Source organism: Hyaena hyaena, unplaced genomic scaffold (genome assembly GCF_003009895.1).
Source record: "Hyaena hyaena isolate Hyena2069 unplaced genomic scaffold, ASM300989v1 scaffold_1, whole genome shotgun sequence".
Classification (NCBI taxonomy): Eukaryota; Metazoa; Chordata; class Mammalia; order Carnivora; family Hyaenidae; genus Hyaena; species Hyaena hyaena.
The window spans coordinates 4,999,722-5,013,761 of NW_024080633.1; the positions used below are offsets into that span (position 1 = coordinate 4,999,722).

The 14,040-nt window shown below is 51.9% G+C and overlaps 1 protein-coding gene across 1 annotated transcript in view; it reads left to right on the forward strand.

The window, feature by feature from the left end:
- PLCG2 (phospholipase C gamma 2) overlaps nucleotides 1-14,040 on the forward strand; it is a 153,098-nt gene that overhangs the window by 99,121 nt on the left and 39,937 nt on the right. Inside the window, exons 18-22 of the mRNA XM_039226446.1 lie at nucleotides 1,514-1,714; nucleotides 2,706-2,825; nucleotides 8,938-9,118; nucleotides 10,434-10,505; nucleotides 12,803-12,912. Of these exons, the coding sequence (XP_039082377.1) occupies nucleotides 1,514-1,714; nucleotides 2,706-2,825; nucleotides 8,938-9,118; nucleotides 10,434-10,505; nucleotides 12,803-12,912 (684 nt within the window). The remainder of the gene's footprint in view (nucleotides 1-1,513; nucleotides 1,715-2,705; nucleotides 2,826-8,937; nucleotides 9,119-10,433; nucleotides 10,506-12,802; nucleotides 12,913-14,040) is intronic.

The window sequence follows — 14,040 nt, forward strand, 5'->3', positions numbered from 1 at the left end:
GGCCGGGCCCGGAAGCCCAGGCTTCATTTAGGGAGCCGAGAAGGGCTCGGCTAAGGCAGGTGAGGCCCCGGAAGCCTAGCCGACAGGATTAGTGGTATTTCGGGGCACCTGGTTGGCTCAGTCGGTGGAGTATGGGACTTGATCTCAGGGTTGTGAGTTCGAGCCCCATGTCAGATGTAGAGACGATTTAAGAGTAAAATCTTAAAAAAAAAAAAAAAATTAGTGGTATTTCAGTGCCATATTTTTATTTATTTTTTATTTTTTAAAATGTTTTATTTATTTCTAGGAGAGAGAGAGAGAGCGAGAGAGACAGCGTGAGCAGGGGAGGGTCAGAGAGAGAGGGAGTCACAGACTGAAACAGGCTCCAGGCTCCGAGCTGGCAGTCAGCACAGAGCCCGACGCGGGGCTCGAACCCGCGAACCGCGAGATCATGACCTAAGCGAAAGTCGGACGCTTAACCGACTAAGCCACCCAGGCACCCCTTCAATGCAATATTTTTGAAAAATGAGAGGTGATGATAAATCCGTGATGAACAAAAGATCGTCAACGTTTTATGTAAAGACAGGATCTGACTGGCCCTTAAGGTAATGTGGTCTCACTCACGCGGCCCCATCCACCCCCAGTCCTGGTCCTGAAGCAGGTGGCATGCCCGTGGGCAGGTCCCTCAGCCTCCTGGGGTCTCTGTTGTCTTATCCCTAAAATAGAGATCCTAAAGGTGGCCTTATAGTGCCGTCATGAGCTTTCTCATTCGCTCACTCCCTCACTTCCTCACTCCCTCATTAAAGGGCGTTCCTGGAGTGCCTGCTTTGTGCCAGGCACAGCAATCAGACAGACAGTCCTGATGGAGATTAGAGTCTAGTGGGGGAGGTGCACAATGAAAAGGGAATCACAAGCCTCTAACTGTGATAACCTCAATGAGAAAAAGGCAAGAGGTTACCAAAGTCTGTACGAGAGGGACCTGATGTAATGTTAGGGGTGGGAGCGGCCAGGAAGACTTCCTGGAAGAAGGGGCGTGTATGCGGAGACCCCAAGGGTACAGGTGATAACAATGGGCTGGTGATTGCGATAGCTAACACCTCAGCGCCAGAGAGCATCCTCGGCCCATTTTGGTGTGTGATCTCATTCAGTCGTCAAGACGGCTCGGTGAGGACTGAGCACAAGGAGACAGACTCTGGAGGCCCCGAGAGGACACTTGTTCAAGGTCACTTAGCACATAGTGGCAGCGTCATGATTTATACCTAGGCCATCTGGCTCCACAGTAGGAGTCATGTAGGTAAAAGTTGGTAGAGGAAGTAGGTAGAATGTTCTGGAATCCAGGCTAAAAGACCAGCCTGCGCTAAAGCCCAAGCATGCCCTAAGAACACAGGGAAGCCTGAGTGGCCACATACAGGCTCTACGCCTCAGTGTCCCTGACTGCAGTTCTGTCCCCCGCCCCCCAGTTCACTGCCGCCCCGGGTGCAGGAACGGCCCGTTGGTCTGGCCTGGGCGCTGATGCAGTCCCCTCTCCCCGCAGGCGGTCGGGCCGGGTGCAGCACTGCCGGATCCGCTCCGTCATGGAGGGCGGGACCATGAAGTACTTCCTGACTGACAACATCATGTTCAGCAGCATCTACGACCTCATCCAGCACTATCGCGAGACGCACCTGCGCTGCGCCGAGTTCGAGCTCCGGCTCACCGACCCCGTGCCCAACCCCAACCCCCACGAGTCAAAGCCGTATGTGTGCCCAGTGCGGTCGGGACGGCAGATCCCAGGCGCCCACCCACAGGTTTAGTGGGTGCAGACACCCGTGCAGGCCGTGCTCACGAATCAGAAAAGCCAGGCTTGCGGGTGTGTCGGGGCCCAAACTCCCACGAGGCCCCTCAGCCGGGCCCCCGGGGTCTCCCTGGGATGGCCGCAGTTTCCAGACCTCTGCTCTGCCTTGCTTCTGCCCTGTCCCTCTGCCTCCTCACCTGTCTTCTCCATCCCTCTGCGTGTCTCCCTCCCCTTCTGCTACTTCATCTTCACAGTCCTGAGCTCTTGGACTTTGATTTTGAGAGGTGAATTTCAGCCCGGCGATAATCTTTCTGCCTGTCAAAGGTCATTCCCGTTCATTATGAAACTGAACAAGAAAAGTGCAATTGTAGAGATCCTCCCTTCATTTTCTTTTTAAAATCTAGTAAAATGAGTATGAGTTAGGCTTTGCGAAGGGTCAACCAATTCTGGAAATAAGAACAATATTTTTAAGCAGAAGGCTGCCAAAATGTACGTTTCTGAGAAGCCTTGTAACTTAGAGCATCTTGCTTACTTTCTTTTGTCTATGTTCATATAGATTGCCTAATAAAATTGGCTATTTCTTATCTATTTCTTATCTTTAAAAAGTACCTTTAAAAGCATCCAAAGACCAACTAAACAAACAGACTCCACTCCCTCTGTTCTCCAGTTTTCTGAGATTCTTCGCTGTGACTGATGCTGGCCCTGAGTCAGGCTGATGGAGGGGGTGGGCTGGGAACAGTTCATTTATTCTCTCGTGCTCCAAGCAGACCTACTTCATGGATGTTTTACCCAAGCTACATGTTGGTGGGCTTTTAAAAAAAATTGCTGTTTCTAGCGGCGTTCTTGGGTGGGGGAGGCCCGCTGCGTAATTTCCACGGATTTTTTCGCGCTCTGCTCACCGGGTGCTCCTCACGGGCGGCCCTCCCACTCGGCCACCTTCCCTGTGCCGCAGGTGGTACTACGACGGACTGAGCCGCGGCGAAGCGGAGGACATGCTGATGAGAGTTCCCCGCGACGGGGCCTTCCTGATCCGGAGGCGGGAAGGCACCGACTCCTACGCCATCACCTTCAGGTGAGCGGGCGGGCTGGAGCCTGCCGGGAAGGACGGAGTGGAGTGCGAAGGGGGCGCCGCAGGTGGCGGTTTACCTCCACGTCCACACCCAGAGGGTCAGCAGTGAGGACGGCAGCAGGGGTAGCTTGTGGCGGGCCAGCACTGCTGTGTGTTCCTGGGGGCAGCACGTGTTCGGTTCACTGGGTTCATCTTCCAGCAGTGTTAAGACCATCTTCGTTACTTTTCGGAGGAGGACACTGAGGCACAGTGAGGCTGATGAGTAACTTGCAGAAACGTGCAGCCAGGAAGTGGTGGACCTGGGATTTGAACCCAGAGAGCCCTGGCAGCCCGGATTGGTGATGGTATAGACCTGAGTCCCTCCCGTCGGCACTCGCCCCCGCCCCCACCCCAGCTCTGCCAGTGGGGAGGCCGTATGGACCAAGCATCAAGAGGACTGTCGTTCTCTGCTTGAATTCTATCCCAAGACACCAAATTCCTCTAGTTTACACCAGTGACAGCGCTGGGGGCCCGTTTCATACTGTCCCTCCCTCTCCACTACTGCAGTGTAGTCTCAATGAAGGGCCTAACTAATGTTCCAGACGCTGGGCTGCCATGGACGCTTCATCTGATTGAGTCTTTCACTGGAGCCCATGAAGGGTAGATCAGTTACTTCAAGTAAGAAAATGGAGGCCCAGAGAGGTTAAGCAACCTGTCTAGAGCCACACAGCCTAGTCCTGGGCTGAGGTAGAATTTCTGACTTGGGCTCATCCATGTCTAAAGCTTGCTGTTTTCGCTGTGAGGTCTGAAGCAAGAGGCTTGTGGCCCAGATCAGGCCTGTGGATGTTTTGCTGAGCCTCCATGGGTACGTGAACTTGAAAATTTAGGTTCCTTCTTAGGAAACGGAGGAAGTGGCAGCTCTGGACCCACGTTCCCACATGGTGGTATTGGTTACTAGCTGCGCAGAGGGGGGCCCTGGTGCACCCAGGCTGCTCCCGCTCCTTCCACGCCGTTGCCCTGGCCCACCCCCCCTGGTTGCCCTGCGGGCTGCCCCCTGGGCATCAGGAGTTATGCCCTTATCCCTCCCCCTAACTGATGCCTTCTTGAGTGAGTGGGTGGTGGTGGTAGTGAGGCTCATTGTCATTCATGGCCGTTTGTCGAGGACCTACTGTGTGCCCGCTCCAGCCGGCATGGCTCTCCTGTGCTTTGTGCAAACAAAAAAAAGTGGGATTTATTGGCTACTAGCAGAGATGCTTGGGGTGAAGCTGGCTTCCAACAACCTGGGTCCATGTCTCCCCCTGCAATTCCTGGGAGACTCTATTGGCTTCACATTGGGTGCCAGGAAGGAGTCGTGTGATGCACACAGTCCCGCTGGCCCCAGCTTGAGCTGGGTGTCATCATTCTCTGGGCACCTTCAAGCTGGCGGTGGGGTGGAGTCACTTCACTGGAACCATGTGGTTGAAGATGTGGCTCCTCAGATCGTTGCCTGATTTTATGCGTCCGCCATTTTGTGTGCATGTCTTTCCTTCCTGTGAGATTGGTGGTACCCTGAAAGCTGGAGTTTGGAATTTTTAGGGATTAGTAAATGTTCAGTGAGCACCTACTATGTGCCAGGGTGTGCGCTGGGCTGCAAAAATACAGAAGTGACAAAAACTGCCCAGTCCTTGCTCTCATGAGGCCAGTGGTGTGCAGAGAATGAGAGACGTCCTATTGCTCACAAGTGCTTTTTTCTGTTGAGCGATTCCCTCTTACTCAGCATCGCCTCGCCAGTGGCAGGTGCTCGGTACCTGCTGGCTGAGTGAGCGAGAGGACGTCGTGTCTCAAAGGGGAAGGGAAGGCTGTGTCCCCCATGCTGGCGTGGTGAGCGGCCGTGGTCGCCACCCACTGCGTGCCTGTTGGGGGCACTCGGTCATTGCAGTAGTCAAAAATGAACGCCCCCCCCGCCCGGACACCCCGACTCTCCGAAACTCACTGTGGTCAGGGTGTGGGGTGGGTGGCCCTGTCCCCCGCTGAGAAGTGTTGCCATTGGGAGGAGGATCAGGCACACAGGCGCATCGCTTACTGCTGTGCAGTAGGGGCCGTGCACTGTGGTCAGGCAGGTGACGCAGGCTGAGGAGGAGCTCTGGGGGGACCCAGTGGGGGTGTGGTCCGGGCAGAGGGAGAACAGGCTGGAGGAAATTTCCTTCCCTCTCCCCACTCCCCAGTGCCTCTCCTGGGTCCGTGCCGTCCTGGGCTCTGAGAACACAGACTGAACTTGGGGCTCGATCTCTACAGGAGAGAACAGGCCTCTGCTTTCAGGTCCATGCAGAGAGAGGCCGCCGCTGGCTAGATGTGATCGGGGGCAGGTGTACGTCATGGGACACAGGGCTTCTTTGCAGAGTAGAGACCTCCGGCCACGGCGGCCATTGGTCTGTAGCAACCAGGAACCTGGGAGGTGCAGTTCACACCCGGGCGTGTTCCTTCTCTCTTTTCGATTCTTCTCCTTTGGTCCTTGTGGCTTGACCTTGGTTAGGTTACATTTTCCTAACCGTTCGTGTATTGAGTGCCCTGGGGGTGCCGGGCACATTGCAAAGGGCTTACCCTGGGTTATGATCAGACGTGGTCCTGACAAGTGCTCTGTCATGAGAACCATGGCCCCTTGGAACTGTGGACGAGGAAACTGAGGTTCACACAGGCTACCCAAGGAAGGAACCAGAACCTGACCCACACTCTTAACCTCAGTACCCTAGAGGCTGCCTGCTCTAGGGCAGCTTTTGTAAAAAGTTAAAAAATTTTTGATTATATAAATGCATTCTTAGAAAAAATTAAGGGGTGCCTGGGTGGCTCGGTTGAGCATCCAACTCCAGCTCAGGTCCTGGTCACATGGTTCATGATCGGCATCAGGCCCTGTGCTGACAGCTTGGAGCCCAAAGTCGGCTTCAGATTCTGTGTCTCCCTCTCTCTCTGTCCCTCCTCCACTCAGGCTCTGTCCGTCTCTCTCAAAAATAAACAAAGATTAAAAAAAAAAAAAAAGAAAAATTTACGACATTGCAGCCAAAGTTTAAAGCCCCCTGTGGTCTTCATCTGGGTCCTTGTCCTGGAGAAAACCGTTTCTTTTTTTTTTTTTTTTTTTAAATGTTTTATTTTTATTTCTAGGAGAGAGAGAGAGAGACAGCGTGAGCAGGGGAGGGTCAGAGAGAGAGGGAGTCACAGACTGAAACAGGCTCCAGGCTCCGAGCTGGCAGTCAGCACAGAGCCCGACGCGGGGCGCGAACCCACGAACCGCGAGATCATGACCTAAGCGAAAGTCAGACGCTTAACCGACTAAGCCACCCAGGCGCCCCGAGAAAACAGTTTCTTAACTGGTGTCGTGTGTGGACTTCAAAAAAACAAATTTGCTTCCATGTATATGTACCTATGGAAAGTGCATCGTACCATTTTCTGTGTGGGAATTCCCTTCCATTAAAAAAATTTTTTTTACATTTACTTATTTTTGAAAGAGTGAGACAGCATAAGTGGGAGGGGCAGAGAGAAAAGGAGACAAAGAATCTGAAGCAGGCTCGGGCTCTGAGCAAGCATTCAGCACAGAGCCTGACATGGGGCTCAAACCCACGAACCATGAGATTGTGACCTGAGCCAAAGTCAGACACTTAACTGACTGAGCCACCTAGGCGCTCCCCCTTCCGTTTTTAAAAACTACAAATGGGGATCATACTATAGCTCCATCTTGCAACTTAAAAAATTTTTTTTATTATTTATTTATGTGTTTGTAATAGTTGATTGTCAAGCTGGTTTCCATATAACACCCAGTGCTCACCCCCACAAGTGCCCTCCTCCATGCCCATCACCTCCCTTCCCTTCTCCCCCACCCCCATCAGCCCTCAGTTTGTTCTCAGCATTCATGGGTCTCTCATGGTTTGCCTCCCTCCCTCTCCCCAACTGTTTCCCCTCTTCTTCTCCTCCATGGTCCTCCGTTAAGTTCCTCCTAATCCTCCTATACGTGCAAATGTTATGGTATTTGTCCTTCTCTGCCTGACTTATTTCACTCAGGATAACACCCTCAAGGTCCATCCATGTTGCTATACGTGGCCAGATTTCATTCTTTCTCATTGCCGTGGAGTATTCCATGGTATAGATAAACCACATCTTATTGATCCATTCGTCCGTTGATGGACACTTAGGCTCTTTCCATGTTTTGGCTATTATTGAGAGTGCTGCTATGAACATTGGGGTCCATGTGCCCCTGTGCATCAGCACTTCTGGATCCCTTGGGTAAATTCCTAGCAGTGCTATTGCTGGGTCATAGGGGAGTTCTATTGTTCATTTTTTGAGGAATCTCCACACTGTTTTCCAGAGGGGCTGCAACAGTTTACATTCCCACCAACAGTGTAGGAGGGTGACCGTTTCTCCACATCCTCGCCAGCATCTAGAGTCTCCTGATTTGTTCATTTTAGCCACTCTGACCGGTATGAGGTGGTATCTCAGTGTGGTTTTGATTTGTATTTCCCTGATGAGGAGGGACACTGAGCATCGTTTCATCTGTCTGTTGGCCATCTGGATGTCCTCTGTGGAGAAGTGTCTGTTCATATCTTCTGCCCATTTCTTCACTGGATTATTTTGTTTTTCAGGTGTGGAGTTTGGTGAGTTCCTGATAGATTTTGGATACTAGCCCTTTATCTGATATGTCATTTGCAACTATCTTTTCCCATTCTGTCGGTTGTCTATTAGTTTTATGGATTGTTTCCTTGGCCGTGCAGAGCTTTTTATCTTGATGAGGTCCCAATAGTTCATTTTTGCTCTTGATTCCCTTGCTTTTGGGGATGTGTCAAGTAAAAAAATTGCTGCGGTGGAGGTCATGGAGGTTGTTTCCTGCTTTCTCCTCTAGGGTTTTGATGGTTTCCTGTCTCACATTCAGGTCCTTTATCCATCTTGGGTTTATTTTTGTGCATGGTGTGAGAAAGTGATCTAGTTTCATTCTTCTGCATGTTGCTGTCCAGTTCTCCCAGCACCATCTGTTAAAGAGGTTGTTTTTTTTTTTCCATTGAATACTCTTTCCTATTTTGTCAAAGATTAGTTGGCCATACATTTGTGGGTCCAATTCTGAGTTCTCTAGTCTATTCCATTGGTCTATGTGTCTGTTTTTGTGCCAATGCCATACTGTCTTGATGATGACAGCTTTGTAGTAGAGGCTGAAGGCTGGGATAATAAAATATTACTGCAAACGTTCTGCCACTGAGGCAAAAGTCTTCTAGCATTTTTGTCACAGGACTTAATGAAGAGATGGCTTCACAGGATGTGTTTTTTAAAACAAAACGTAAGGTGCAAAAATTTAAAAGATAAGTCATTTGCCCATAATAATTACGCCTTGAGACAGTTTTAATGAGATGCTTTGGCTGTGAAGTTGGGATCAAAACTTGTTTTCCTAAATGCTTCTGTTCTTGCCAATAAAAGCTGGTAAGACTGAAGATTTTTTTCCGGTTTAGATTTTTCCACCTCTTTTTTTCAACTGGGTGAGGTGATAAAAAGACGTGTTTACCTTTTGGAAAAACAAACCATTGTTCCTATTGGACCACTGCAGATAAGATCGAAGGATTTGGGCATCAAATCCCAGAGCTCTCGAGTAGAGATCAGCAAACATTTCCTGTAAAGGACCAGAGGATTTCAGGCCATGTGAGCCATGTGGTCTCTATCCCAGCTCCCGTCAGCTCGGCCACCTAGGGTGAAAGCAGCCACAGGCAGTATATAAACGGATGAACGTGGCTGTGTTTCAATAAAGCTTTATTTACAAAAGTGAGGGCAGCAGCGGGGACGGGGTGGTGGTGGTGGTGGTGTATGTGGGCCAGATTTGGCCTTCGGGGCATTGTTGGCTAACCCTGATCTAGACACCAGGACCTTCCCAAAGTCAAGTCCTGTAACTGGGGAGGAGGAGGTGGGGGACAGACCAGAGGAACTAGCAGTATTTCTTGTAGCGTACAGGCTCTTCTGTGTCTGTTTTGAAAAGATCATTACATTTAGTAGGACGGCTGTACCCGGTTTATGTCTCTGGCCCCCTAAGGATGGATAAGCAGGTTGTTTGTAATTAGCAGGGCTTGTCTCGCAGTTGTCTGGGGTTGCGGATTTCAGCTCGCCTCCCCTGTGTGTGGTCTTCCCTCTCCAGGGCCAGGGGCAAGGTGAAGCATTGCCGCATCCATCGGGACGGCCGGCACTTTGTGCTGGGGACCTCCGCCTACTTCGAGAGCCTCGTGGAGCTAGTCAGTTACTACGAGAAGCACGCACTCTACCGAAAGATGCGGCTGCGCTACCCCGTGACGCCTGAGCTGCTGGAGCGCTACAATATGGTAGGCACTCAGCCACCTGGTGACCTGGGGGCTGTCATTCAGCGGACCTTTGCCGAGCCCTTCTCACGTGTCTGGTACCACCCTAGGTCCTGGGGACCGAGGCTCTGCCCTCATGCTGCATAGTGCAGTGTGTGGGGGACGGGTAACAAGTGAGATAAATAAGATCACATATCAGGTGGCCACAAGTGCTACAGAGGAAAGCCGGGCAGGTGGAGAAGTAGATACAGTGATGGGGAAGGCGCTGCGGCGCTGAAAGGGTGCTCGGGAAAGATGTCATTGAGATGGAGTCATTTGAGCAGATGCTAGAGTTGGTGGGGGGCAGGAACAGCAAGTGCAAAGGTCCTGAGGTGAGGACATGACGGGAGGCACAGAGAAGCAGCCGTTGTGGCCGGAATTGGGCGAGCCAGGGTGGGAGGAGAATTGAGGAAGGATGGGGCTCACAGGGACGGCGTGGTGCAGGGCTGGGTGGGGCCCTGGGAGACACTGGCTTTTGTGCCGAGCGGAGAACAGCCCTGATTTGATGACCAGGTCTCTGTTCCTGTCCCATGGATTCAGTAACGTGTGGAAGAGAGATTGAGGTTACAGCCACCAGGAGCCAGGGCCGGTTCAAGCTACTGGAAGTGTGGGGAACAGACGCTGCCTGGGGAAGTTTAAGTTCGGGAGGGGCTTGCAGCCCAGGCTGGTGGACTGCAGTGAAGCAGATAAAAGGAGGGCGGGTGCTGCCTTGGGCTGAGCTGAGAGCTCAGAAAAAGTCTCCTTAAGGGGCTTAAAACATGAACCCAAAGCTGACAGGCGTGACTGGGCCACGGTGGGGGGGGGGGGAATTTGGGGAGGAAGCTGGTTCTAGGCCGAGGGAGCGGCCACGGCACAAGCCCCGGGGTGGCCCTGAGGGACAGTGACAGACATCACAGGGAGGCCAGGGTGGGCCTCCAGCATGTGCAAGTTAACGTGACCCGTCTGCGTCTGTGGCCTCTGCCAGTTCCCATCGTATAGATGGTTCCACGGTGGCCATTCTGCCGCTGCGGGACGGGGGGCAGGGAGAGGTGGACGCCGGGCTGCTGCGGGCTGTGCACTCCCGGCAGCATGCCCTGCGTCTCAGGGTTGTGTTTTCTCAAAGGAGTGGAGTGCCCGGCACCCAGCACGCCAGCCCAGGGCCCTCCCTCAGGCACGGGTCGCCTTTCCCGTTGGGGCTTCTCACCGTCTCTGGCAGGAGGTAGCAGTTAAACTGAGGTTTCACCTCTTGTGCCTGAGAGTTGTCTGGAACCCTTTTCAGGAGCTCAGATGCTTCCAATTATCCCGCTTTGTTCTCTTTCAGGAAAGAGATATAAACTCCCTCTATGACGTCAGCAGAATGTACGTGGACCCCAGCGAAATCAACCCTTCTATGGTACAGTGCCAGCCTTCCAGTCCACACCGTTACCCGGTGCCCAGCATGACACGGGGTCCCCTCCTCTGCTCCCCCGGCTTCAGCAGGGCAAGGGAGCACGTGGGCAAACTTGGCTTCCCCTCCCCCGCATTTTTTTTCTCCCTTCTGCGAAGAAATGATTGACAATGTGACATCTAGTTTCTGGGAAGAGGTTAATCACATTCTGCCCAAACGCAACAGCGCCTTTCTAAAATTCTGAGGTTTGATGAACCACCTTTGGGCCAAACGGCTTCTAATTAAAAATCTTTCAAATGTTTCTTGCTCACCGACTGCGCCCGTGGTGTTGATGAATTCCGTTTGGTTCACTGACCCCTTTGCCACGTGCACGTTATCTCCTGTTCCCACTCTGACTGCTGTGTGACTTCACGCAGGTGGGGACGGGTTTTTAGTCTTTGCCCCCAGCTCCTTGCTCTGGCTCCATCTCACAAAGAGTTTGAGCCGCAGAGGAATAACGATGGTGAATTTTCTGTTCGGGGCAGGGATGCATGTGGTACACAGTTCATGTATGATCCTTGCTGAGGAAGGAGCCCTGCTGATGGGCTCTGTAGAAATCCAGAGATGAACTTCTTTCCTTTTCTTTCCTTCTCTTCCCTTCTCTTCCTTCCTTCCTTCCTTCCATCATTGGCCAATGCAAATCCCTTTTGGCAAGAAATGAAGGCTCAGAAGGGTGTGGACAAATGGGCTGTGTGTGAAATTATTAGGGGACTTTTATTGGAAGGTAAGAAGGCTTTGGTAAGGAGAATGACATGGCCTCACGTCAGCTGGGCGTCGGGATGGTGGAGACTGTGGTAAACTGAGGGACTCACGCCCCCATCTCGAAGGCAGCTGCACCCTGTTGTCGCTTGATGGCTGCCTTGCAGAGAGCAGGCCAGGTCTCCTGATTCCTCAAGGTGCATCAGCCATCCGATGCCTTTTGTGAATTTGCCCCATTTTTAAATCCTGGCAACTAACCCAACTTGTAGAGAAAAACTTCCTATACTAAGTGAGACAAGTAAAACACGGTTGTGGCTGCATTCAGTCGCTGGCTGCCAGACTGTGGCGAGCGCCTCAAAATAAAATTACCAGTATCACGAGAACAGAGAATGGTTGAACCATTAAAAAAAAAAACAAAAAAAAAAAAACGCCCCACTCTGAAGAGGAGAAAAATAATTAGCCCCGTTCTCCTCCTGAGTCGCTGCCTGCATTCCTGGGTCTCTGCCCGCGTGGAGATGTGTTTTACAATCCCCACCACCCATGCTTGCCATTTCTGTTCTGCTCTGTTCGCTTGCTATTCGGTCCTCTGTGAATTTCTCCATTGCTAATGTGCCTCATGAATGTTCTGGCTCAAACTGGTAGGCCAGGTAATTTAGGTGAAATACATGGCTCGCAGTCTTGACTTTAAAAGATTGTATTTAATACCGCAGAATGTTCTGGGCGGCTGTGCTGTTTAGCTGTGGCCCTGTCCGGGGCCATGTGTGCGGTGTTCCGGTCAGCACTCAAAGGAACGCCACCTGTGAGGCTTTGGGTGTCTCTCTGCATCATTTCCTTTGGATGAATTCTTGGAACTGGAAGGACTAGATTGGTCATTAATAGGTGACGTGCGTGGATGGCCACATACCGAGCCTTGTGAGCATGTGGCCGTCCGTTAAGCCCCCAGCAGCCCCATGCATCCGGCACTGTTTCCGTGCCTATGGCGTAGCCAGCAAGGTACGGGGCTGGGACAGCGGCCCAGGCAGTGTGGCTCGGGGACACGTGCCTTCGTCATTTTGTTGTGCTGCCTGCCGACTCGGTCACCCAGTACACGCTTCTTTCTGTCGTTCGTGGAGGACTTGACAAAAGGGCCTCTCCCGCCCTCTGTCAGGCTAGAGACTTGATCCTCATGAAAGCCGTTATATGGCACCTCCCATTGCCACTGGCTGCACCTTATAGCCTTGGAGCCTGACAGTGACCTGTCAAGTTCATGGGGGAAAATTATGTCCTTACATCCACCTAGAACCCACATCGCTTCTTACAGAAGACCGTCATGAACTATGGCCATAACAGATTTATTTCTGAGCTCAGCCACTTATCAGCTGGTTGACCTTGGGCCAGCCCTCAGCCCACTCCCTGGTGACTTTGGGAGCTCCTTTGCATTGCACCACTAGCTCTTTGCCAGCAGATGGTGCCGTAACCTTGGACTGAAGCCGCTTGTTCCCTAAAGAGCCAAACCAATGCAGGCAGACCCCTCTCTCTGCTTCTGTGGCCCAGCCTGACCTTCTCCTTCTTGTTTTCCCTGAAAGCCTCAGAGGACCGTCAAAGCTCTGTACGACTACAAAGCCAAGCGAAACGATGAGCTGAGCTTCTGCCGTGGGGCCCTCATTCACAACGTCTCCAAGGAGCCCTGGGGCTGGTAAGGCTGAGGGGCTGCTGGGCTGCTTGCAGGACGAACTTGACTTGTCCCTTCTTGCCAGTGAGACTCAGGTCCTGGCTGACCTCTGACCCCATTTCTCTGCCATTCTGGGCTGGCTTGGACTCTTGTACCCTCTCTGGGAAGGTGGTTTGATCCATGCTCTATTCAGAAAAGTGGATAAACCACCATGTTTCACATCATATCATGTATTATTGTAGTTATAACAGCAGCTGCCCCTTACTGAGCCCTTCCTCTGTGCCACTTGCTTTCATACATGGTCTAACTGGATTCTCATTCCAACCCTCGCAGCTGACTGTGGGTCCCACCACTTTACAGAGATGGCAGATGAGGCTTTCCAGGGTCGTGCAGCCGCTGGGTAGTGCAGGCCCTTCCCGCGACATGAGCCAGTGTATTATTTTAAGTTCAAACTCTTCTGCTCTTGCCTAGTCCTGGGCAGTGGGCCCACCCTGGACTGAAGCAGGGACATTTTTAGGTCGAAGGTCCCTGGGTGTGCGGGGTTCAATGGCCTTTTGTCTCTTTTCACCTGGGGAAAAAATTTGAAACAAGTTGCACCGCCCATCCCTAAGCCCCTGGATGGGTGCGTTGGTAAGATTATTTCTCCCTTCGAGCAATAAGAACTTGTTCGTAACCACGGGCACCCCCAGGGATTCGATTCACAAGCGCGGCATCCCTTTCTCCCGCAAGATAGCTGGACCTGAGGGAGAAATCTGAAGGGCAGCTTGTTACGGCTTAAGCACTTGTCTGCCCCGCTGAGGCCCCTCCCTTCTTTTGGTCTGGTGGCAACAGCGCCGCCTAGTGGGGTGTTGGCATTGTGCCACTTTTCTGTGCATCCTCTCCGCCTCCTTCCAATATGGCGGGGGTTTTGTCCAAACTGGGATGCATTTGAGAGTGAAGCGAATGCTATTGGTTTTTTTTGTTTTTTGTCTTTTTTTTTTTTTTTTTTTGCAAACAGTTTATTGTCAAATTAGTTTCCACATAAAGCGAATCCTATTGTTAACAACTACACCTGGGGGCGTTGGGTGGCTCACTTGGTTAAGCATCCCACTCTTTTTTTTTTTTAATTTAAAAAAAAAATTTTAATTTATTTCTTGGCGGGGGGGGGGGGGG